General features: G+C 33.9%; 5 protein-coding genes, 1 non-coding gene and 1 pseudogene across 9 annotated transcripts; all 7 read left to right on the top strand.

Moving 5' to 3' along the window:
• Positions 1–5,603: 5,603 nt before the first annotated feature.
• On the top strand, positions 5,604–7,345 carry LOC125575567 (protein transport protein SEC13 homolog A). 4 transcript variants are annotated; one of them, XM_048758371.1, is made up of 2 exons: positions 5,604–5,771; positions 6,232–7,345. In XM_048758371.1, exon 2 carries the CDS (start codon positions 6,238–6,240, stop codon positions 7,144–7,146), a length of 909 nt encoding a protein of 302 aa, XP_048614328.1. In that variant the 5' UTR covers positions 5,604–5,771; positions 6,232–6,237; the 3' UTR covers positions 7,147–7,345. The 4 variants fall into 4 exon arrangements, with proteins under 4 accessions (XP_048614328.1, XP_048614330.1, XP_048614329.1 ...); XM_048758373.1 differs by having other exon boundaries at positions 5,633–5,771; positions 6,229–7,345; XM_048758372.1 differs by having other exon boundaries at positions 5,654–5,763.
• A 221-nt stretch (positions 7,346–7,566) lies between these two features.
• Positions 7,567–10,067, top strand: LOC106379295 (E2F transcription factor-like E2FF). Its single transcript, XM_013819295.3, has 11 exons — positions 7,567–7,747; positions 7,835–7,902; positions 7,990–8,042; positions 8,145–8,222; positions 8,300–8,356; positions 8,504–8,582; positions 8,769–8,836; positions 8,924–8,996; positions 9,097–9,158; positions 9,261–9,627; positions 9,716–10,067. The coding sequence occupies exons 1-11, from the start codon at positions 7,647–7,649 to the stop codon at positions 9,784–9,786; spliced, it is 1,077 nt and encodes a 358-aa protein (XP_013674749.2). The 5' UTR covers positions 7,567–7,646; the 3' UTR covers positions 9,787–10,067.
• A 6,252-nt stretch (positions 10,068–16,319) lies between these two features.
• Positions 16,320–16,389, top strand: LOC125588187 (annotated as a pseudogene).
• Positions 16,390–16,644: 255 nt separating this feature from the next.
• LOC125588192 lies at positions 16,645–16,739 on the top strand. The gene has a single exon (XR_007324585.1). It is a non-coding gene; the product is annotated as a small nucleolar RNA R64/Z200 family (small nucleolar RNA).
• Positions 16,740–17,286: 547 nt separating this feature from the next.
• LOC125587599 lies at positions 17,287–18,475 on the top strand. The gene is made up of 3 exons (XM_048758370.1): positions 17,287–17,520; positions 17,761–18,033; positions 18,115–18,475. Exons 1-3 carry the CDS (start codon positions 17,287–17,289, stop codon positions 18,427–18,429), a joined length of 822 nt encoding a protein of 273 aa, XP_048614327.1. The 3' UTR covers positions 18,430–18,475.
• A 1,480-nt stretch (positions 18,476–19,955) lies between these two features.
• Positions 19,956–22,518, top strand: LOC125587598 (serine/threonine-protein kinase PBL35-like). The gene is made up of 6 exons (XM_048758369.1): positions 19,956–20,453; positions 20,759–21,102; positions 21,182–21,317; positions 21,403–21,539; positions 21,608–21,731; positions 21,820–22,518. Exons 1-6 carry the CDS (start codon positions 20,249–20,251, stop codon positions 22,323–22,325), a joined length of 1,452 nt encoding a protein of 483 aa, XP_048614326.1. The 5' UTR covers positions 19,956–20,248; the 3' UTR covers positions 22,326–22,518.
• A 1,245-nt stretch (positions 22,519–23,763) lies between these two features.
• On the top strand, positions 23,764–25,330 carry LOC125587597 (hypersensitive-induced response protein 3). Its single transcript, XM_048758368.1, has 4 exons — positions 23,764–24,178; positions 24,262–24,382; positions 24,463–24,651; positions 24,728–25,330. Exons 1-4 carry the CDS (start codon positions 23,990–23,992, stop codon positions 25,087–25,089), a joined length of 861 nt encoding a protein of 286 aa, XP_048614325.1. The 5' UTR covers positions 23,764–23,989; the 3' UTR covers positions 25,090–25,330.
• Positions 25,331–25,930: the final 600 nt, after the last annotated feature.

The raw sequence follows: 25,930 nt of genomic DNA, 5'->3' as shown, positions 1-25,930 counted from the left end.
TCGGTTCCATATGTAGATTTTACGTCTTTTTATGTTTTACTTTGTATTTCTTTTATTAAAACTTGTTTCTATACATTTCATTTTCCAATATATCGCAGTTTTCTTTTCTTTTGAAACACTTTTTTTTTTCTTTTGAAACACTCGCAGTTTTCTTTTCTATTTATGCATTTTTGTGTATTTTTACACCAAATGCTTACATTAATTTGAAAGTTTTAATGGATGTAGACAAATATAACCAGTAATAAACGAAGAAAATTTTAATGGATGTAGACAAAGAAAAAAAAAGATCCGTTCAAAAGTTTAGTTAAAATTCTAAAGTTTGTGCTCCGAAAAAAAAATATATATATATATAAGGTTCATCTTTTGTGTGCTAATGTTTCCTTTTTCAACTTGATATTTTATTTATGTGTTTCTAATTTATATAATTTTCATTTCACGTATTGTTAGTTTTATCAAAAACATCTGGAACGGAAGGTTTGTATGTGAAATTTCATTTTCGTGATTAGTATTTGCTTAGTCTAGTGTTTGAGCTAATTTATTGCGGAGCGACGCATATTAAATTTATTTTAGATAAAAAGCCCCAGACAAACTTTGATTTTTCTAACTAAGGTATCACTAAGAATATACTACATACAATAAGTGTGTCGTTAGGTAGGTCTCATGTGGCACGTATAATGAATAGCGAATACATGAACGAAACACGTGTTCTCTCAACATGCCAAGTGTCATGTATTACAGCGGATGCATCTATACACTTGTGGCTTCTTAATCCAAGGAATGTTATAAATAAGATAAAGAGTACGTTGTATAATTGTGAAGTTGATTGTAGTATGACGTTGGTATCACTTGCGATGTCTTACATGTCTAAATTACGTCAAAAAGTGAGATAAATTAAAAGCGATCGTGGAAAAAAAAAACAAAGATTAAAAGTGTTCTATACTTTTGTCCATTTTTTACACAACTTTTTAGCTTCATTGACTGACTTTGTGGGAATTATATATATGTATTTGTCTTTTGAGATTAAATCTAATCTACAAACATTTGCAGAGATGCAACGTTGATGGTGATTGGTCATCTGCCAATCGCCATTAGATTGGAGTTCTTCGTTGCCAGAGCTAGATGAGGGATTAGATATAACAAATGGTCTAAAGAAAACGCATTATACCGATCGAGACTTGTTTCAACGCTCGATGATACAGAGGCACAGTGAACTATGATTCGCAATTGATGGAAACAAGCTTTATTGGTTATAAGATCAAAACTCTAATATGGTACGCATGGTTTTTAGAGCCATATGTCCGGAATGTTTGGAGACTTTACACTACATATATAAGATAAAATTTCAGTTAAGTACGAAGTTACTTACTACAGATTTTTGGCTATGATAAGTGTTATTTTCGATGATAAATTTCTATTAGATATCAATAATGCGATAATGGTTGAAAAAGCAAAAGCTTTTCTTGAGAAAAAGAATGATAGAATCAACTTTAGGGTTTGCCTTTGGAGAAAGGTGGTGTCCTGAGTGCCACAGTATGGCGACTCGCACCAAATTGTTAAAGAGCAGCTTCCGTGCATCAATCTTCTCTCTTCTCTGATGTGTATATTGCCACGTGGATCATGTCTTTGTCGACGTGGATTTATCTACGTCACTTCCCGATATTCCACTGGATCCTTTTCTTTTTCATCTTTTTTTTTCACAAACAAATCATTGATTATTCTATAAGGTTATTGAAAAATATTGTTTGTACGTAAATGTTTTTCATTAACATGGCCCAATAATGCTGAAGACACAGAAAGTGAAGATGATTCATCGTCCAATAGTTTTATTTTTATAAATTATAATATTACAAAATACCACTGAAGAGTGCAGTCAGGCTCAATTTGGGGTTTTATATATAAGTTATCTATACTTGTTAAATACATAGATTATTCAATATGATTATCTTCGTTAACATTTATGATTACATGTATTAGCTTTTTACAAAACAAAACTAGAACAAGTAAACAAAAACTAGCTTTGTTTCTGTGTTAAGTGGTTTATGCAGATCATATCATTTAGATTGAAAACTCTTACAATATACAAAATATCCCCTATATATTATTTGTGAAACATTACAACTTCTTTTTGTAACCACATGTCATCACTAGGATGATTCTTAGAATTACTAGAGAAATATGTTGGTCCATCTAATTATATAATAAATTTTTTATTAAACTAACCATAAATTCATTATTAATGTCAATTATTATTTCCTTAAATAAAGATTACGGAATTGCCTAATGTGAGTAAAGTATATATGACAATTAATGATTTTGAATAAAAAAGATCTGATAAAAAAATGTATCTTATCAAATTTGTTTAATTTAAAACTATTAAAATAACTTTAAAAAAACAAAATAACCATATTATAAAAATTTAGATTTTTCTGTATATTTTATATTTTGAATTTTAAAAAATGACTATAAATTACTAAAATTGTTAAAAGTCTCACATTCAAATTTTGCGATCCATGGTTTAAAATTTTTGTTATGACAAAATACAAATGATTACAAAATCATATAAGTAAAAGTCTAATTTAATTAATCATTAAGATTTAAAATATATATGTATATATATATCATTCTAAATTAAACTATAAACCATATTGAATAAATAAATATTTTAGTTTCAAAATTTACTTTGAATAATTTTTTTGATAAAAGTTTTGAACTAACATTGATAATTTTTTTAAATTATCAATTACTAAAATTATTAGTCTCACAATGAAAATTTTGTTATCAGTAATTTAAAGTTTTTGCTATTAAAGATACACATGATCAAAAAAAACATATGAGTAGAAAACACCATTAAAAAAAAATAGACATTAATATTAAAAATATACTATGTATGTTAATATCATTTAAATTTAATTACATATCCTATCAAATTTGTAAAAAAAATTGATTGTATTAATAAAATTGATTTATACGTTCGCACCAATTTTATTATATATGTAATAGTTACTGACTTTTAATTATTTAATATATATTTATTATTTCATAATATTTAAGAACATATAATACATAAAATAATTTTTATATATAATTTTTATCCCGCGCAAGGTGCGGATCTTAATCTAGTTACCATGATATACTAGCATATGTTCGTGTAGATTGAATGTCGTATTAATTAAATAAAGCGCTTTTTATATAACTAAAAACTTAGACCATAATTAACTCGGAGTTCTGAGTAGGGTTCTTAGAGTGGAACCCTGTCCTAAGAACCCCGGGTTAATCATGTTATATCAAAAGTATAATGGAAACTATGTATAGGCTCCATTGTTGAGAACCTGGGAGAAACACGTGCTTACGATTCGTTGAGCACGTGACTTGCGAAAGCTATTGAGATGTAAATGTACGTTCGTGTTTGTAAGTTAATGAACGATTTAAAATAAATAAATAGTTGCAACAAAGTTAAGACTGTTGATGAGAAAACATATATCACTAGTTTGTAGACAACATGACTGCTTAACAACCAGAAAACTCACTATGAAGTTATGATGTAGATACTGACAAATATATTGAATTTGTGAGTTTTAGAAAATTATTCTAGACACCGTAACTGTTTATTTTAATAAGTTCGTATTAACTTAAAAGATTATTTATTAGATGATAAATAGATCATCTGACTATACATTCAGCTTTCGATATCATATTCTTTGTTACCTTCTGGATTGTAAGTTCTTGCTCTTTTGTCTTTGTTCCTTCTCTTCTTATTGTAACAAGTGACTTGCCACAATTCAAAAAAAACTGAAAAACTTGGTCTAAATCTTAACATTTACACCAAAAAAGAATAAATAATTTCAAACAACAGTGATATAAAATATATCTGAAAGTTGTAAATCATACTATGTATAAATAAAACTCTAATCGAAATTTAAAGTATATTTTCAGTAAATAACGTAACCACTGATTACAAGAATATGAATCGCAGTATATGGTGTATAGCGTACCCCACCTATGGTGGTTTAGTGAGATGGATATCATTTTGGACTACACAGGAGAAAGGGGAACATATAGCACTGTATCTACATGGGAAAACATCAATTCATGAATAGAAGCTTTACTTCATAAGCGGAGTTTTTTTTGGGTGCAATTCATAAGCGGAGCTAAAGACGATAGAATAAAAACAAATATTCTCAACTGCAGTCCGAAAGCGATCAAAACCAGCTGCAAACAAATAATAATAAAAAATAACTAAACCTCAAGAAGTTGCTGTTTAAAATTATAAACGTAATCTTTGCGCGCGTTCCTAATCCTTACCTACATGCTACGTAAACTCGCACTTAACGAGCCCATGTTTCTTTCACGAGAAGCACCATTAACCCTTGGGTGCTTAATTTTTTTTTTTAGTCTTTTCTCTGATTTAAAAAAAAAAATTAAAACGAACCAATCGCGAGTCGCCACGTGTCAGCGAGACCCACAAAACAGCTGACGCCAAATCTGGCGTCTTTGGCATAGCTTCTTCTCCTTTTGTAGTGGAACCCACCCCTAAACCCTCTTCTTAGCTCATGCATTAATCCTGCTCTAAGGTGACTACACCTGCACTTACAAATTTGTATTTTTATATATCAATGTGATATAACAGTTATAAGGTTCTATTGGATTGGTGCTACCAAATTAATTATCACTGGCATATATAATATATAGTTTAATGCTTGTGTTATTCACTAACATTTAAAGATATATAATATAGTATTCTTATGGTGCCTGTCTACACAACATTATAGTCTCCAAGTAAGTATTTAAATATGACTAAAACAATACTTTGTTAAACCGTTATACTTTTTTTTTTTCTTTTTTTTAACCATATCAAATGGACTCTTGATTATACTACGTATTATCATATATGTGAATGTTTGGTTTCGTCAGACGTTTTCTGCTAAATTGCTATACGATGCCTGTCTCAAGATAAAAAGTTTTGAAGAATACATTAAAAGACCTTGGTAGTGTAAGACCAACTTTCTTAGTTTTTAACCATATAATTTGGACTTATATATGTCTCTATCTCAAATGCACTAATGTCGACATACGCATATACTAGGTTTCTTTCTTCTATATCTAATTCTAATAAAATAAAATAAAATGGGGTGGATCATCTCCAATCAATAATGAGATAGCTAGCTAGGAAATCTTTGGGAATTAAGTTTGATCCATTCTGCACACCATATCACAATTTTTAACGAATATTAGAATATGACCATAATAACTTTATTTATTAACCTATTTACTTTCAAAATTTTGTTTTGTTTATTATTGCAGGGTAAATAAAGTAGCAGGTAATAATAGTATTGGCTTTCGAGGATTCAAATAAGATGGGCAGTCGAATGTATTGATTTGACGCTATTGTCTCCCAAGTCGCAACACTGACGCCTAAACCCCAATGGTGTCATTCAGATACTCCAACCAAGATAACTAATAACTAGCTCTTGATCAGCAGATGGAATCGAAAACAGTGTCATATTTTGGGATTCGAGATAACCGGGAAGAGACCGGTGCTGGTACGACCGATCGAAACGAAAGATCGTGTGACGAGAGCAGCAGTTCCGTAAATACAAGTAAGATGTGGTGGTAGTATTGTCATTTCAACAAGCAGGGGTAGAATCGGTAATAAGGGAAACAGTAGTAGGCTCTACGATTTACTTTCCGCTTCATTCTCTCCCATCTCGCTCGCTCGCTCTCCTTTGGCAGATCTGAGAGTTTTGGACAAAGAATAAAAACTTGGTAACGAGGTTCGTATCTCTCTTCCTTTGATTCACTCATCCCTTGTATCTGTGCTCGTTTCAGCTTGAGCTTCCGATGATTATCCTTAGGATTCGCTAGATTTAGATCCACAGCTTGTCTCATGAATGAATTTTTACAACATCGACTTCTCTTTGCTGATTTTGTTACCAATTTTCTGGAACTTTATTGTATGATTCAGTCATTGAGATGTTGAATGGTCTATTATGGTGATTGTGTTGGTAGATCGATTCATGCTTTAAGCCCTGTCTATGACTTATTGATGAAACATGCCTCGGTTGTGCTTAGTAAGGTGTGTGTGTTTGTATCATATCTGATCGGAGTGGCTTGTGTTCCCTATTTGATTTCAATTTCATAGTTGTATTTCTATCATATGAAATTTTAAGATGTTTAGTCTGATTTTTATGTTATTTTGTTGAAAATTTTCTTAATTAATCCACATTTTAGCAGGGAAACATGCCTCCCCAGAAGATCGAGACGGGTCACAGCGACATTGTCCACGATGTCGTCATGGATTACTATGGAAAGCGAATAGCAACTGCCTCATCAGACGGCACCATCAAGATAACCGGAGTGAGCAACAGCGGCGGGTCTCAGCAGCTAGCTACCTTAACCGGCCACCGAGGTCCCGTCTGGCAAGTCGCCTGGGCCCACCCGAAGTACGATTCGCTCCTCGCTTCGTGCTCATACGATGGGCAAATCATAATATGGAAAGAAGGAAACCAAAACCAATGGACGCAGTCTCACGTCTTCACAGACCACAAAGTATCAGTCAACTCCATCGCTTGGGCTCCTCACGAGCTCGGTCTCTCCTTAGCTTGCGGCGCATCCGACGGAAACATCTCCGTCTTCTCGGCTAGAGCCGATGGAGGTTGGGACACGACGAAGATAGACCAAGCTCACCCGGTCGGAGTCACTTCGGTCTCGTGGGCACCAGCGACGGAGCCAGGGGCGCTCGTTAGCTCCGGTATGCACGAGCCGGTATACAAGTTAGCGTCGGGAGGGTGTGATAGTACGGTGAAGGTGTGGAAATTTGCAAACGGGTCGTGGAAGATGGACTGTTTCCCGGCGCTTCACAAGCACAAGGACTGGGTGCGTGACGTGGCGTGGGCACCGAACTTGGGTCTGCCGAAGTCGACGATAGCGAGCGGGTCGGAAGATGGGAGTGTGATCATATGGACGGTGGGGAAAGAAGGAGAGCAGTGGGAAGGGAAGGTATTGAAAGATTTCAAGACGCCGGTGTGGAGGGTGACGTGGTCGTTGACGGGTAACTTGCTGGCGGTGTCGGATGGGAACAATAACGTAACGGTGTGGAAAGAGGCTGTGGATGGAGAGTGGGAACAAGTGACCGTCGTTGAGACTTAGATTCTTGTTCCTGTTTGTTTGATTGTCATTTATTTTGTTGTAGTAAGTATCAAATGTGGTTGCTTTATACATTTTTTGTTTCTTACCATTCTCTAGATACTTGCTTTCTCTCTTTGCGTTTCTCGTAAAAACATGTGTTATGTAGTATTTTATTATCAGACACCAAAATGATTGTGTTTTCATAAATTTTTTTCAGATTTTTTTGTTTGTTTGTAAGCATTCACAATAATTGAAAGAAATTAATTTGATTTTGGCGGTGGCGCTGAATGTCTGCGGCCATTTACAATGTTAGGTAGTTAGTACTATTCAGCATTGATGTGTGTTTCTAGAAGAGTTAAAAAGGAGGAGGAGGAGGGAAGGGGGGTGTTTTGGTCATTCAACAGATGGCATAAGAAGCGCTAGATTACATAATTCGAAAACTCCTTTCCCCCGCCTCCTCCTGCTGCTTTGGGTAAAAAAGTCACGCCAAAAGCTCTGAGAAAGAGATCTAAAATCTCCAGATGGAGAAAATGCCATGGATAGTGTCGTCTCAAGATGTGGATGCTCTCGCTCTCCAATCGTATAGCCGCAAGGAGAAATCTCTAGGCGTTCTCGTCTCCAAGTATTTTTACATCTCTCCCTCTCTCGATAATTTGTTTCCACCAGATTGGGTTTCTTTGTAACTTTTATTGTATAATAATCAATCCAGTTTCGTGAGGATATATAATCGAGACGATGTTGATTTGTTTGGCATCGATGAGGCGGCTGCCAAATTAGGTGAGAGATTCAGAAATTCTTTGAGATCTTAAAAGCCTTTTTTATTTATTGGGTGGGATTCCATAAGAACAATTGTTTTTGTGGCAGGAGTTGAACGACGGCGTATCTATGATGTGGTCAATATACTGGAGAGCATTGAGGTACACTCTCACTCACTCACTCACTTTCTTCTTCACAAAAAGAGTTAGCTCATTTCACTCTCTGTGTCTGAGGAGCTGAGATTCCCTATGTCTCTCACTCAGGTTGTGTCTAGAAAAGGCAAGAATCTTTACTCTTGGAATGGTTTTCTACACATTCCTCGTTCTCTTCATCAGCTCAAGGTACACTTCACATAGCTCTTCTCATTGCTGTCTGTTTTCAGAGAGAATGTTTTTTTCATCTTTGCTTTTGATTACAGGAAGAAGGTTTGAGAGAGGGTTTTGGTACCTCAAGTATCTGCAGCAACTCAGACAAGGTATACAAAGCATCACATTTTGCAGATTCTACATTGTTGATTCTTTTAGTAGATTCTCTAAGTGGTTGTTGATTATCTTTGAGTGGTCATTAACAAGGGTTCCATGCCCCCCCTTTAGTTTTGATCTAACACAATTCTCTGTGATAGGTTTCACTTGATGATGAAAGTGAAGAGTCTTTATGTTTAACTCCTGATGATCAAGACAACTCCTCACTCTCTAAATTGGGTATCTCTTCTCTTTCTACTCCTTTTTTCCTTTTTTATGTTGTTGGAATCAATAAATACATCTTCTTTCCTAGCTGATAAAAACCAACATGTCTTGTTATTGCTCTTCACTATTGGCATTTGATAAAATTTTCCGAGGATAAGATCTGTGTTAAAAGAGCTCACTTTATTATTATCTTCTTTTCAGAACACAAGAAGGAGAGTTCTCTCTGGCTACTCTCCCAGAACTTTGTTAAGATGTTTCTTTGCTCTCATGTGAGTTATTTATTCCACTACCCACCTCTCTTCTTTCACACACTTTGTGAAATTGTCTTATAACCCTCTCTGCTGCTTTCACTTTAGGATGATCTCATCACACTGGATAGTGCTGCCAAAGCCTTGCTGAGCGACTCTCAAGATCCAATGCATATGAGAAGTAAACTCTCTCTTTCCTTATCTTTTCTCAGCTCTGGTTATTGCATAAATAGTTCATACTACCATGAACCAACCACCAATATCTGAACATGATCAAACAGCTAAAGTTAGGCGGCTTTACGACATTGCAAATGTGTTATCCTCCATGGAGTTAATCGAGAAGGTAAAGTGTTTTGCTCTTTGACCAAATACATTTTACCCTGCAATTTCTAATTTCCAGTGTTTCATCTTTGACTCTCTCTCTCTTTTGTTGCTTTGACCACAGACTCATATACCAGGAACTAGGAAACCAGCTTATAAGTGGTTGGGGTCCAAAAGCTTAACCGAAAAAGGATCAATCTTGTTTAACTCCCCCAATGAATCGAAGAAGCGGGTCTTTGGAACAGAGATCACCAACTTCAGTACAAAGAGAAACAAAACAGATTGTTCATCAAACTACGTACAAAACGGATATAAGAAACATGACGAGGAGGAAAAGAAACCAGCTGCAAAGAGCTATGTGTTTGGCCCATTCTCACCAACAGCTGCATCTAAGAACAACAACAACAACAATGCTGGAACCAGTAATAGCGGAAGGCTGCAAGATCTCGAGGCCCTTTCTTCTACATACAAACCTCAGTATTGCAATCAAGGTAACAACCACAGTTAGAGAAGCATGTTAAAAAAATAATAATCCTGCATTCTTGATTCCGTTATATTTAATTGTTGTGGTTAAAACAGATGTAACTGGTCTTCTTGGGCATTACACGGAGGCATGGAACAAATGGTTTGCAGAGCTTGATCGCAAATAAAACATTACTGTGCGCCCCCAAAGGTAGATTGTTTTCACTGGGTACATGATGAGAGCACATAAACTCACAGAACATCATAGGTTTCTAGTCTTTCCTTAATCAAGAATCAACGTATTGTTGTTATTTGTTAATAAAAGTCACCCAACAAAAAATAATCCATGTAATTTTTTTTGCCCCAGTGACTTTGTCTAGTGGACTAGTAGCTCCGTCCATCGATCTAGATTCGAATTCGTACTCTCCTGAACTTATTATAAATGTTTATTCCTATATTTGGTTTGGCATCATTAGATTTTTTCAGGTTCTACAAAGCATTTATTTATGTTTTTCTTTGACTTTGCACCTTCTGTCGCAAGTAAACTATGCAAAAAGGATCGTCTAATGATAGCACATTTGATTGTGAATCTCTTAATATTCAAATGTTTCATAGGTCAAAACTTTCATGACTCATTCAGATGTTTCGATGCGTTAGATTGCTCGGATACTGATCTAAGCTCAAGCTTCAAGATGCCCCCCATTAAGAAAACAAATATTTGTTCAATTTATAGTTTCTTCGAAGCTGAAGATAATGTCTCCACATTAATATTGTTTCTGTTTTATTAAAACGCGAGTGTACTAACATACAAAAGTGAACCTCGAATTTCCTAGACGATTAACAGTAGTATATAGTAGGCATTATTAACTTATGAGAAATATATGAATTGTATTATTGATACGATGAGAGTTACATAGCTTTATATAGTATAGCTATATATGAATCAAATAATAAATGAGAGGATCATACAATTACTAAGGATAAAATATGATGGAGTGATTATTGTGATTGAGTAAATCATTAGTTATGACTGATACTCTTTCTTTGATAGGCATTATATAAGGATGATTTTTTTTTTCTTTTGAAGAATGCTTTTCTTTTGAATAAAAATGGAGAATATATTTTTTTTTGAAACATGATATCTACTTTATTCATTTCTACTTTTTTTTTTTTGAAACATGATATCTACATAGAATGATTTTTTTTATTTCATTTCTACTTAGAATGATATCTAATTATCTACATAGAATGATATTCATTTCTACTTTCTTCCTACACTATGATATCTACATAGAATGATTTTTTCTGAAACATGACATGATATCTACTTTATTCATTTCTTAAGTTGGTTGAATTTTATTTCTTCAAAGATGGGATAATATATTATAATATTTGGTCAAACAAAAGTTTTTCAAACTTTCCAAAAGGGTCAAACTTTCTTCACCACGCAACACTCTAATACAAATTATTTTTACTATTTATTCACCGTAACGAAGATCTCAACTCCACACACAATCCAACCCTTTCAAACAATTTTTTGTTTTTGTTTTCTGAAGAATCTTTTTTTTTAAATGATGAAACTAAAGCAAGTTACGTTGGTTTGCAGCAAACCAACGTAATGTTTATGGTGTTAGCCCTAGTCTCGGCATTGGTTTTCCTACAATCACAAGCTGGTAATTATTGTCCGCTGGAAAATATAAATAGCATACCAGGATGTTTCGATGCGTTGAAATTAGCAACAGGCAAAGATATCAGTAAGCTAACAAGAGCTTGTTGCAGAGCAGTCTTTTCAGTAAGCTCTGATACTTGCTACTTGCTTCTCTTTCCTGGCAAAGCTTACCCTATTAAGATATTCAGAGACATTTGTCTTAATGTTAATTATGTTTCTGCTGCTTCACCTTTCTAATGTTTTATGTATCTATTAATGATAATAATATAATTAAAATGAATCGAACTTTCCTTTTCTATTTTCTCATTCATATTTTATATCACTAATTGATACACAAATACATACTAATATACTATCCTTGATAGTATCCACATAACTGATACACAAATCAATTTTTTTAGTCACGAACCTTCTTCGCACATCTCTGTAAGTCATATTCTTTATATACTAAATCACAAGTCATTTTGCGGAAAAATATTTCAATGTTTTTTAAAAGAAAATCAGTTAAGCAAGATAAGTGACAACTCATAACAATTTTTCAAACACAATCTACAACCCACGATCCTTTTCTTTTTCCACTATCTTTTGCTTTTCTATATTTTTCTATATTTTTAAATTGGATAAACAAATAAAGAAATTAATAATCAAGTCTCCTTGGCCTTTCTATCAAGTATTAACCAAAAGCATCTTCAAGTCTCCTCAAGGAAACACTTGATCTGCCCCTGACTTGTTTGTATCATCACTACTATATAAAATGGACTATTTTAAGAGTTTCTAAAAGGTGCTACATGAACATAAATATTCCCCACCAATCATTTTGCCATGTCACTACGGGCTGGATCTCAAACCAATTTGAAGTTCTGGCCCAACCTTGTCCCGTTCCGGCCCAACCTTAATTCTCCTACTACCTCATTCCCGTAACCCTAATCCTCTACTCTACCAAAAGGCCATTGCTTTCCCAAGAAGGATGTATCGATCGTAAGACATGGAAGCGGCTCCGACTCCCTCAGTTTTTCACCCTATATAAACTCCTACTCATATTCTTGACTCAACGCAAAATCACATAAACCCATAAAAGCACATCCGGTGCTGGCTATCAAAGCAGTCAATCTCTTCATCTTCTTCTTTACTTTCTCTTCAAAGATATACACTGTATATCAAAAGGAATAACTTTGGACACGCTTCCATGCAAGCGTATATTATACACAACTTTGCTATGTAATCTTTAAAAATTCTTATATCCAAATTAATAAAATATATTTTTTATACATGGATAATAACTTGATCATAAAATAAGAAAACATGATGTACAACAAAAAAATAAGCAAACATAGAAAAAATATAACAGTAACAAACTTTTATATTGTGTATCTAATTAAAGATGTTTACTCTATTACGTTGAGTCATTTATTTATTCTTTCACAATATCTAAATCAAGAAAAGAAGTATAATAAAAAAAAAATCAAAGTACCAATTTATTCAAAAGTAAATGTATAAGAGTACAAAAATCAATTATGATTTGTGTAAATTAAAAGTATATACATGACCGTTTGCAGTTTTGGTGTGTATAATTATTTGATTGATGATATATTATTTGATTGTTTTGGGCTGAAATATAAACCTAACATATTGTTATGTTCAATTTAGTTATGTAACTATATATGATTTACTATGTGGAAACAGAAAATGAGATATTTGATTAGATAGGAATTATATACTTTCATTCAATACTTCCGCCGCTGAAAAGATTAATTGATTTTTTTAATTTACAGATTATTAATGGTTACTCTACATTTAATTTATTTGGTTAAATTACGTTTGGTTCACTCTAACTCATTCGAAACAAATTATTTTCTATAATAGGGTATGAAACTAAAGCAAAATTCTACTAGAAATATAATATTTTATTAATTTATAACACTATTTATAAAAAGTATTTTCAAATAGCATGAACAACATTTCCAATAAATAATTAATTATAAAAAAATTCAACAAATGCCAAAATAATTTACAAAACATAATTAGTAAAACACTAAAAATTAAAGAAAATTTCATTTTAAATCGAATATCTTATATAAAGGGAAAACATACATTACAAAACATCATTTGTTGTTACAAAATATATACTAATTATTATTGATGATATTATTGAAACTTTACTTTAAAATATAATTATTTATAATTTTATCACATTACATCTGATTTTCAATTGATTTAGCTTGAAGATGAGTGTTTTATTATCGTAAAAAAATAGTTATTGTAATAATATAAAAATCTGATATTCTTAGAAATAAAAAATACTAGTTATTCTTACTTTAGATTTTCTTCAACTATATCAAATAGCAATAGAAATAAAATAGAAAAAATAAAAGTCATTATGTTTTTCTTAGTTTTTCATTTAATAATTTTGTATCTAACAAACAAAATTGAGCGGTCTTTTCAAGTCAAACCAACCAAATTTAATAAAATTTTCAGTTTTCGAATAAAAACATATTGTATTTATTATAAACTAAACTTTAAATATTTTATAAAATTAAAATATACTTTAGTAGAAAATAGTTTTAGTGTATTTTAGTGTAAAATAATTATAGTGTAAATTTACCCGCCCGTAGGACGGGCCAAACCCTAGTTGATATAATGAGAGTTACATAGCTCTATATAGTAGAGCTATATGAAGCAAATAATAAATAAGAGCATCATACAAATATTAAGGAGAATATACGATGGAGTGATTATTGTAATTGAGTAAATCAAGTATATATGAGTTATGACTGATATTCTTTCTTTGATAGGCATTATATAGTCGTTCAAAAAAAAAGGCATTATATAAGAATGATTTTGTTTTTTAAAGATTGGCTTTGTTTTGAATAAAAATGGAGATATGATATCTAATTTATTCATTTCTTAAGTTGGATGATTTTTATTTCTTCAAAGATGGGATAATACTCCATATTTTTCATAATAAGTGTCATTATAAATTTTTTTTCTTGTTACAAAAAAATGTCACTTTACAATTCCAATGCAAATTATACTTATTTTCACCTGAAAATTAATTTGAAATCTCCATTGATTTTATAAATAATGTTATTTATCTCAAATATTGTTGGTCAGTGATGTATAATTAATAAAAACTTATATATATTTCTGCCATTTTGTTAATCTATGTGAAAAATGTCAAAGTAACACTTATTTAGAAACGGAATGAATGAGTATATTATAATATTTGGTCAAAAAAACTGTCAAACTTTCTTCACCACACAACACTCTAATACAAATTATTTTTCCTATTTATTCACCGAACGAAGATCTCAACTCCACAAACAATCCAACCCTTTCAAACAATTTTTTGTTTTTGTTTCTGAAGAATCTTTTTTGTTTTTGTTTTAAATGATGAAACTAAAGCAAACCAACGTGATATTTATGGTGTTAGCCCTATAGTCTCGGCATTGGTTTTCCTACAATCAGAAGCTGGTAATTATTGTCCGACAGAAAATATAAATAGCATACCAGGATGTTTCGATGCGTTGAAATTAGCATCAGGCAAAGATTACAGAAGGCTAACAAGAGATTGTTGCAGAGCAGTCTTTTCAGTAATCCCTGATACTTGCTTCTTGCTTCTCTTTCCTGGCAAAGCTTACCCTATTAAGATGTTCAGAAACATTCGTCTTAATGTTAATTATGTTTCTGCTGCTTCACCTTTTTAATGTTTTGTGTATCTATTTATTAATGATAATAATATATTTATAATGAATCAAACTTTCTTTTTAATATTCTCGTTCATATTTTATTTCACTAATTGATACACAAATACATACTATCCTTGATAGTTTCCACATAACTGATACACAAATCAATTTCTTTAGTCACAAACCTTCTTCACACATCTCTGTAAGTCATATATATAAGAAAATCAAGTGCACTACGCACACAGCTAATTCTAATCAATACATACTAACGGCGCTAGATTAAGTGGCGAGGATGTTTTGATGCGGTGAGATTAGTGGCGGATAAAGATATCTGATGAGCTACCAAGAGACTGTTACAGAGCAGTGAAAACACTTGCCTCTTGATTTGTTTATCCTGATAAAAGGCTTACACTACTATTATCTTCAAAAACATTTGTGTTAGTTATATATCTTTGGCGTACCCTAATGATATAATTAATCAAAATGGTATCTGTGTGTTTCAATGTATTGTGGTGCTTCGCTGTTGCTTAAAGTCCCATGTCCATCTTGTTTCTCTGGTCTTAAATGGCTATCATGTTTCATGGGCAGACAATGAATCAGGAAACCATATTATACGATTTTTTTTTGAAACCATATTATCCGATTCAGTTCGGGTATTTTGTATCCAAACTATCCAAATATACCAAGAAATAATCAAAAATATTCATTAGATACAGTTTTGTTTGAGTATTTCTATTAAAACTATCTTATTTTATCTGAAAATACACAAAGTATTGAAAATAACTAATATATTTAATTTATCATTTTAATTTAAATTATTATAAATATAATTATAACTAATATTTTAGATATATATTTACCTTTCGAATAGTTTTAGATGCTAATTCGATTTTCGGTCCGAGTTGAGTTCGGTATCGATTCTTCATATATAGCAATTTAGGACCCATTTGATTATTTATTTCGGGTCCAATCGGGTTCGGAATCCTGATTTCGGGGTCGGTTCTTCCAATCCGGATTTTTTTCCCCAGCCACATTAAGCCTCCTAAACAACAGTTATATCCCTTAATAGGCCTTTTACTAAAGAAAACCCGTTTTAACATAAAGTTGAGTAGGTTTCTTTTTACATGCATGGTTACTAGAATTGGGCCTTCTGAAAGACCATATAGGACCCCAGTAATCGCTAGGGCTTCCTCGTTAAAACGGACGTCGCCGCTTGCAAGAGACCTTTAAATACGAACCATCCCTCCTCTGTTTCATCAAGTACTACTCAATAACGGGTTCTCCGTTCAGTTTCGTCTTCAGTATGTTTAGTGTTTACTTCGGTTCTTGGTTTGAATTCTCTCTTTTTTGTATAAATTGAAAAACAGATCAGATGATGAGCTAATACTGCAACAATATGATCTTCATGATTCTTAGTATTTAAGTCTCTGATGATCTATCAACATTTTTTTCTCTCTTCCTTTTGCCAATTATTTGTCTTCTTTGATCTTGTCAGATTGTGTATCTTCTCAATTTGATATTCCTTGTTTTATGCATAAGAGAAAGAAAAGAGATATGATGAGCAACTAAATTGGTCCGTGTTTCAGATTAACCGTGACCGAAAACTTTCTTAACCAAACTCTGATCACTCAAAATCTTTCTTGCGAAATTTACTTTATTTTAATATTTTCTTTTCTTTTTATTTATCTTGTATTCTGCGGTGATGATTTTATGAAAAATTCACATGTCAGACTTCAGAGATTCTTAACGAATCAGTGAGAATGAATTCATATTTTCTGAGCAGAAGACGAGTGTTTTTGCTCCATAAGAGCGATTACAAATGTTGAATTATTTGACCAAAGAAGCTTGAGAATAACCAAGTATTAATGAATTGAACATAATTTAAAGTAAAATGATTATCTGGAGAATAACTAAGTACTAAAGAATAGAACATAATTCAAGTTAAAAATACAAATAATGATCAGTCGTGCCCGAAAGCTGGATCCGTCGTTAAAATGATGTATTTTTGCCGTTCATTAAAAATTTGTTGACAGAATAATTATTAATGTCGAATCCAGTGAACCGTAATTCATATTTTACACTGGTAATAAGGAAGCTTACCAAAGGACAATGATCTGATGCAAAGCTGTAATAAAGATATGTAATTCTCTGTCTAAGCGAGTTCTGAAAAGTACAGCTTCGTGTTGTTAGTAAGCGCCAAAGAAACCGTCGTCAAGGAAAAATGATGTTCGAGTATATTTGCCAACGTGGCGAAACATCAACCAAAGTTTTTTTGTTTAGATCCCCATTTTGTCTCATAATAAGTTTCTCCTTTTCGTGAAATGGATTGGAGGATGGAGATATTTCGAAAGGCAGCGATTGTGCGGCTCCATAGCCACAACGGAAAGTACCTAACCGCCGACGAAGATCAAGAATCCGTTCATCAAAACCGTCGCGGCACTGCTAAAAACACCCGATGGACCGTTGAGATTGTTCCTGGGTCTAATGTCATTCGTCTTCAAAGCTGTTACGGCAAATACCTAACCGCCTCTAATAATCATTTCCTCCTCGGAGCCACCGGTAAAAAGGTATTATTACCAAGGGGGGGTTTTCTTGTTTCCCCCGCAATAAATTACCTAAAATGTAATTAGGTCTTTTTAAAAGATATCTTGAATGACAAGGCATCCCAATAATTTACCTCAAGTTGCAAAACACAATGGAATGTTTATGTTTTGCTGTAATGCAAAACAAAAAGCGCAATGGAAATTTATCCTTTAAATCATTATTAGGTTTTTTGCGTGTGATTTGATAATAACTTGTGAAACAAGGTACTTCAAACCTTACGGGCAAAGTTGGATTCGTCGGCGGAGTGGGAACCAATATCGGACAATGGCAAACACGTACGGTTCAAGAGTCGGTATGGCCAATATCTAAGAGCTAACAAAGGTTTACCGCCTTGGAGAAACTCTATTACACACGATATCCCTAGCCGTACAGTCACACAAGATTGGGTCCTGTGGAGTGTTGATGTTCTCCAAGTTCGAGTTATCAACGATGATGCTGAATCTACCCATAGTTCTTCCGCATTTTCACGGGTGGAGGTACTAATACATAGATACCAACTCTAGTAGTACATTTTCAGATGGTTATATTGTTGATGTTATATAATACTTGATCACCAGTCAGGTGATTCATTTACTGTGAGCTTACCACCAAAATCCGAAGGAAGACTGATATATTACGAGATCAGAGATGATTGTGGGAACATAAATAACGACGAAGTGGGAGAAAAATCATTGATATTCCATGGAAGCGAGTTGACAGAATTGAAGAAGAAACTAGAGGAAGAAACAGGGATCCAAGATCTTATTGTTTGCTCTAGAAACCCTTTGCATGATGCGAAGCTTTGTCCTCTTCAGTTGCATCTCCCTCCCAATAACGCAACAATGCACGTCATCATCGTTCCTCCTTCACTCGGTACTATACTTCTCCTTTGATTACTCTAAGCTTTTCTAATATGTTTTTTTTTTGAACAAATCAAATATATTTTTAAGACTTATATATATATTTAATTAGATCTTAGCTAGCTAGCTAATATTTTAAGTTTTATTTTGCCATATGAGAACAATATTTATAAGAAAGTATATGATACATTTGAGACATGAATGGGCAGAGTTCTTGTTTTCCAAATTTTTGTTTCGAATCTAAAAATGAAAGTTTACTACACGGCATACTTTTTCCTTAAAAGTCTCGTTACGTCTCGTAACATGACAAATCTGCATCACCCTAGTTTAATTAGTTTCTTTATATCTAATTTTGTCATCGATTTTTGTTTTTTGTTTTCCTTTTTGTCTTGCAGATGTTGACAAACGATAAGAGTAATATATGTGAAACAACCAACTTGGAGGAGAATAAACTAAAAGAGTTATTATTGCATGTTGTTTCTTTACTAATAAACAATGTGAAATAAGAGCTTCAGAAATCCAAAACCTTTTGTTAATCCAAAAACAAAACCTCAATACGTATTCCTTCATATGTATTCATTTGTATTACTGTATTAGATACATAGAATAGAAGTATATACTTTCTCTTCCGTTCGACTAAATTTTGTTAATGATTTTGTTATTATTGTACAGGTTTCAGCTTTCTTTTTCTCCCAAAGGTCCCTATTAAATAAACTTAAAGTGTAGCTATTTCGATTCTCCAAGATGATTGTAAATTCTTATTTTTGGGTATATGTATTTGTGAAAGTGACTCTAGCAGATGAGTAGTTTGCATGAAACATAAACGAGTCACCCGTGACGTACTCTAGAACTTGATAACATTCTCTCCTTTGTGATTGTTAAATGTGAATAATCATTAACAATATTTACGCAGTTGTGAGTTTTTATTAGGTCAACAATGTTTTATAGTCTATGACTTGTTAGTTGTTAGAGTAGTTGGAAATAAAATACTAATTATTGGCCGATCAGAGAATAAAAAGTTTATCATTTAAGAGTAAAGCTAAATTTATACGTAATGTACTAGTGTTAAATCAAATCTCATTTTTTTCCTTTGTTTCTCACTGGCCACTGGGTTAGCTTCACTTAAATCGAAAAAGTGAAAATGAAAAGCAATATGATTTATTAGGAGCTTCTTTTTCCTTCCAAAGAAGCACAGAACATCCAAATAATATATAGACATCTCTCTTAGATGTCTACAGATTTTTCTTCTTTTTTTTTGTTGGCAAAATGTCAAGAGATTAGACTATTAAATGGATTGACCAAAAAAGAAGTGTGAATCCGAATACAAAATTTGAATAGGTCAAGTAAGTGGATAGTTTAATTGTAAATTGTTGAATGACTTATTCAAGAATAATAAAAATATTAGTTATCACAATACAAAAAAAAAACTTCTGGTTTGATTATAAAATTATGAAGTGAAGGAGTTTTGATTATAGTAATTGTCCTTGAATAGTTTTTTAAATAAAAAATAAAAATATAACGGGAGGGGGGATACGAAAAAAGCGTTTTGTAACTGTTGAGGAGTTAGCAAACAAACACATGCCAAATCGCTCATTCTCTCTATCTCTCTTGCCCGCATTGCCCGTTCTCTCTCTCTCTCTCTCTCTCTCTGCTTTTTAATCCATTTTTCAAAGTGATTCTCTGATTCTGCTTCTTCTCTCTTCACCAAAAAAATCTCTCCTTTCTTCTTCCTCCTCAGCTCGGAACTCTCTAATCTCATTTGGATTTTGAAAGGGTTTTTCTTTTCTTTTGTTTCCTCTCTCTCTCTCTCTCTCTCTCGTGCTCTGGTCAAGTTCTTTTCTTTTTCCTGCGGATGAGTTTAGATTCCGTCAAAGTAATGGAGAAATCGAACAAATCCAACGAGAGCGAGAAGAGGAAGAAGCAGAAGAAGAACAATGTCAGGAACAGCGAAGGCGAAGAAGCAAATGGGTGCTGGGTCAAATTTAGGGTTATGGTTTGTTGCCTACCTTCAACAACAGACGTTGATAGCTCATCTCCCACTCTCTCTACCACCACTCGTATGCCTTTGAGCTAATAAAAAACTTTCCTTTTTCTGATGAAATCTTCTTTATTTTTTTCTGAATTTTCTAAAAAAAAGACTTCATATGTGTCAATGTAGTTGGTTTACCTAACTTTGAGAATCAATTTGCGCTTAACTACTTTCATCCTAATCCATATTATTAATATAATCTAACTATCATCATGTCCTTAGTTAGATCCATTATAGTATACAAGAAAAAGTTTTATCCTTTCTTACCAGTTAGTTAGTTAGTTAGTTAGTAGTGAAATGGGTTTTGTTTTTTTTTTTTTTTGGTTTTAACAGTGGGGAGTAAGTCGGTAGCAACTGTGAAATCAAACGAGCAACCAGCTGGCCCTGTTTCTTCTTCTACAACCGCAACTAGCAATGCAGAAAGCTCTTTGTCCACTCCTATGATCAGTGAGGAGCTTAAGATCTATTCCCACCTCAAGCAGTTTTCTTTCCTTGATCTCAAGCTAGCTACTAGAAATTTCAGACCCGAGAGTCTTCTCGGTGAAGGCGGGTTTGGTTGTGTCTTCAAAGGATGGGTCGAGGAGAACGGAACTGCTCCTGTTAAGCCTGGCACTGGCCTTACTGTGGCAGTTAAAACCTTAAATCTTGATGGTCTTCAGGGTCATAAAGAGTGGCTTGTAAGATATCCTTTCTTTTTTCAACTGCGGAAAGCTTAAAACACACAACTACTAAAGGTTTAAGTTTCTGTTTTTGCAGGCTGAGATTAACTATCTTGGTAATCTTCTGCATCCGAATCTTGTTAAACTGGTGGGCTATTGTATCGAAGATGACCAAAGGCTGCTGGTTTATGAGTTTATGCCTCGAGGAAGTTTGGAGAATCACCTCTTCAGAAGTAAGTGTTAAATCAATTACAACCTTGGTATTTGTACAGTAAAGCTTTAAATCTTTCTCCTACTTGTTGTGTTGGAACTTGGAAGGGTCGTTGCCTCTTCCATGGTCGATTCGGATGAGGATTGCATTAGGTGCTGCCAAGGGTCTCAGTTTCCTTCACGAAGAGGCTCTTAAGCCTGTCATATATCGCGATTTCAAAACCTCCAACATTTTACTAGATTCAGTATGTTTCCTTTTTTTCAGCATCTATGTCCTTGCTTGCTTCTAAACGTGTTACCAATATATTCTCAGGACTACAATGCCAAACTATCAGATTTTGGGCTTGCTAAAGATGCTCCTGATGAAGGCAAAACGCATGTCTCTACTCGAGTCATGGGCACTTATGGTTACGCTGCTCCTGAGTATGTTATGACTGGTTAGTCTTTCATTCACCCTCTCCTCTCATTATATATCCTTTCTCTATTAGCAGCATTGATATGATTGTATACTACTACTGCTTATAGGTCACTTGACATCGATGAGCGATGTGTATAGTTTCGGTGTGGTTCTACTCGAAATGCTGACTGGTAGAAGATCCATGGACAAAAACCGACCAAGCGGTGAGCAAAACCTCGTTGAATGGGCTAGACCGCATCTCCTCGACAGAAGAAGATTCTACCGGCTACTTGATCCGAGGCTGGAGGGCCATTTCTCCATCAAAGGAGCTCAGAAAGTGACTCAGCTTGCGGCCCAATGCCTTAGCCGTGACTCCAAGATCAGACCCAAAATGAGTGAAGTGGTTGAAGTCCTTAAGCCACTCCCGCTTCTCAAAGACATGGCTAGCTCTTCCTACTACTTCCAGACAATGCAAGCCGAGCGGTTGAAAGCTGGGTCTGGGTCTGGTCGTGGGTTGGGGTCGAGAAACGGACAACCTGTGCTTAGGACACTGTCTAGTCCTCATGGCCAAGCTGGTTCTTCACCTTATCGTCATCAGATTCCGTCTCCTATGCCCAAAGGTGCAACTACTTAGCTATATCTCATTTCCTTTAGAGGCTCTTTCTTGTGACGCAAGGAAACTGTCTGTTTTTAACCAATATTCTTAACCGATTTAGAGAAAGGCAAATTATGGTGTATAAGACTGATCTGAAAGAAGATCCAACGTTGTTGATTTACCCTTTGTAACCGCCTGTTTCTTCTTATATTGTACTCTTCGACTTGTCTTAGTGTTTATCTGTTAGTCGCATAATATTGTCTCATTCATTCACTACTAGTCGTTTTCGCAATTTCTCAGTTGCTTGACCGAGCCAGTACGCAACCAAACCTAACCTAACCTTTGATATAAATGTGGATGCCGTTTTAGCTTATAATATGTTTGAATATTTTCCTCTTTTTTTTTGATATTTGGACTTATCCACTTGCTGCTTTTAACATGTCACAATGACTGCATCATCTCTTTCAAAATTTCATCGTCACCCCACCTATATAACTGCATTTGAGAGCTATTAGGGGAAATGTTATCAATGGCCCCCGTAAGTTCTTTTCACACTTCACTGTCGCTTCACCAGCACTCAACCATATAAAACTATCAACAAAGGGGGGTACTGGAAAGTGTTGGGGTTGAAATTTCGCTTTTACTAGAGTTTTGAATCTTTTCCTCTTTTGAATTTGGTACTCATCCGCCGCTTGTTGCTTTATATAAGATTAATCGAATAGTTATCTGACTAAAAAGTAATAATATGGCACAGGATGACACCATTTCTTACGTGAAGTTATTGTTTATTCAAATGTGCTCAAATGCAAGTTATCCATCTTAGTACTTGTTAAACATGCATGCCGCAAGGACCAACGACTTAAACTCAGAAAACTAACTTTAATTTGATTACTTTTTTTGCTGTAATTTGATTTATCTTTATTGAAACTTGATCAATGTTTATAATAAAAATACATAATTTAATGACTAAATCCAAAATTACGAAACATTCAACTATTCAAAAACAATGGACCGTTCCAAACTCCCAAGTTTCAAAAATCCGGAAATCCCCTCCCACCTTTTTCCAGCAAACAAAAACAAATATTTAAAAACACATCCATCTTGTTATATTTTACTTTGGAAACCCTACACATAACAGCTGCAGATTATTAATATAAATAGAGTCCGGTCAACGTTTTATGTATTGAAACATATAAAATGAATGTAGTTCTTGGTTATAGTCGTCATCCGACAAGGCTATCCGTGTACGTGTATATTCTTCTATACTTGTTAAACAAATATCCAAGATAAAGAACTAGTAAAATGAATGGTTCACGCGTAAGCAAGACAAGGTTTATCTGGTGGCTAAACCACTTATCGAAGTTTTGTCAAATATAAAAAAATGAATCGAAAAAGCATATGTCTTCGTCCAGAAGTGACAAATATTAACAAGTTTGATCATTTATTTGTATCTCCAAAAACCAAGATATGCCATTCTATTTAGACTTTTCAAAAAGAAATGTCACTTCCGAATAAAATAAAGTACGAAATTTCCGAGAACATCATGGCACGATCGTCATCTTCTTCCTCTTATCTATATAACTCCTCATGCGGCTTTCCTCTCCTCCACTAACTATTTTACAGAGCAATACAGAGGGAAAAGACAGAGACATATATATATATACAATTCATTCTTGTTCCAATCCCAACAAGACTAGGAGGTAATGGGGAACCTTTTGTGCTGCGTGCTGGTGAAGCAATCAGATGTTGCGATCAAGGAGAGATTTGGCAAATTTCAAAAAGTTCTTAATCCAGGTCTCCAGTTTGTGCCCTGGGTCATAGGTGATTATGTCGCCGGTCATCTCACCCTCCGTCTCCAGCAACTCGATGTTCAATGCGAAACCAAAACCAAGGTAAGCAGCATTGAACACATATATGCATACATATACACATATATCTCCTTCCTTCTTCTGCTAACATATCATTTCTGTATCAGGACAATGTGTTTGTGACAGTGGTTGCATCCATTCAATACAGAGTCTTGGTTGACAAGGCAAGTGATGCTTTCTACAGACTTAGCAATCCTACTTCCCAAATCAAAGCCTATGTCTTCGACGGTAACTACTAAACTGCATCACCATCTTCTTATTTTTATTCCAATCAAATTTTCTGAGAATATTGGTTATGTTTCTCTCAGTGATCAGAGCATGTGTACCAAAGCTGAACTTGGACGATGTCTTCGAGCAGAAGAATGAGATCGCAAAATCAGTGGAAGAAGAGCTAGACAAAGCCATGACTGCTTATGGTTATGAGATCCTTCAAACCCTTATCATCGACATCGAGCCTGACCAACAGGTTAAACGCGCCATGAACGAAATCAACGCCGGTAATTCATAATCTTTTCAATTTTTAGAACCACAAAATAAAAGTTATGTCTCTGATCTTGAAATAAATCATTACAGCGGCGAGGATGAGAGTGGCGGCGAACGAGAAAGCAGAGGCGGAGAAAATCATTCAGATAAAGAGAGCAGAAGGAGAAGCTGAGTCCAAGTACCTATCTGGTCTCGGTATCGCTCGTCAGAGACAAGCTATCGTTGACGGTCTCAGAGACAGTGTTCTCGGCTTCGCGGGAAACGTGCCTGGGACGTCAGCGAAGGATGTGTTGGACATGGTGATGATGACTCAGTACTTTGACACTATGAGAGATATCGGAGCTTCTTCCAAATCTTCGTCGGTGTTTATCCCTCACGGTCCCGGCGCCGTCGCAGACGTGGCGGCACAAATTCGAAATGGATTATTGCAGGCCCACCAGACCAATGCCTAAATGCCTCAGTCAAGAGTCAACTGTCTGAAAGCCGTCTCCACCCTGTTTTTTGGTGATTTTTTTTAATATATATATATTTTAAAAGATATAAAATGATATGTTGATTGTTGTTTTATATTTTTCTTTTTCCATGTGATCATTTTTTTCTTGTGTGGTTTATCTTTTTTTATCTGCCCTTGTTATTTTGTATTTATTTCTGTTAATTCAGTTTGAATGTGAAAATTAAAAGTATAACTATCTCTTTTCTTTTGTGCACCAAATTATAACTACTATCTCTAAATACATTAATATAAATGTAGAATGTGGTTAGTTATTTTAAAACACCACTAAAGATTATAGGTTTGAATATATAGAGCATTTACAGAAATATTCAATATTTTCGTAGGGAGGTTAACACATAGATTGTGAGAAAATTCAAAAAATATGACAATATTGTTTTTATGCATAGTTGCATCCTGCACTAACATATTATGATGTTCAACGAGGTTTGGAACCTTTGTTGTCTCTGTTTCTCTAGAAAAATAACGATTTTTTAGTGGCTAGTTCACCGACTTAGGGAGTATTATGAAGTTTTACTAAATTAAGTGATAAAAAATTAGAACGATTTTCATGCATCATGAAAGAGAGTTTAACATACATTATTACAAATGTAGAATGTGGTTAAATTTTTTAAAACAACACTAAAACGTATAAGCTTTATTATATAGTGCGTTTAACGTAAAACTCAATATATTCGTAGCAAATTATACATAGATTCGGAGAAAAATTCAAAAAATATGACAATAATTTTTAATAGATAGTTCCATCCTTCACTAACATATGATGATGTTCAAAGAGGCTT

Source organism: Brassica napus, chromosome C5 (genome assembly GCF_020379485.1).
Source record: "Brassica napus cultivar Da-Ae chromosome C5, Da-Ae, whole genome shotgun sequence".
Classification (NCBI taxonomy): Eukaryota; Viridiplantae; Streptophyta; class Magnoliopsida; order Brassicales; family Brassicaceae; genus Brassica; species Brassica napus.
Note: the sequence above shows the minus strand (reverse complement) of the source record. Positions and strands in the feature narration are given on the sequence as shown.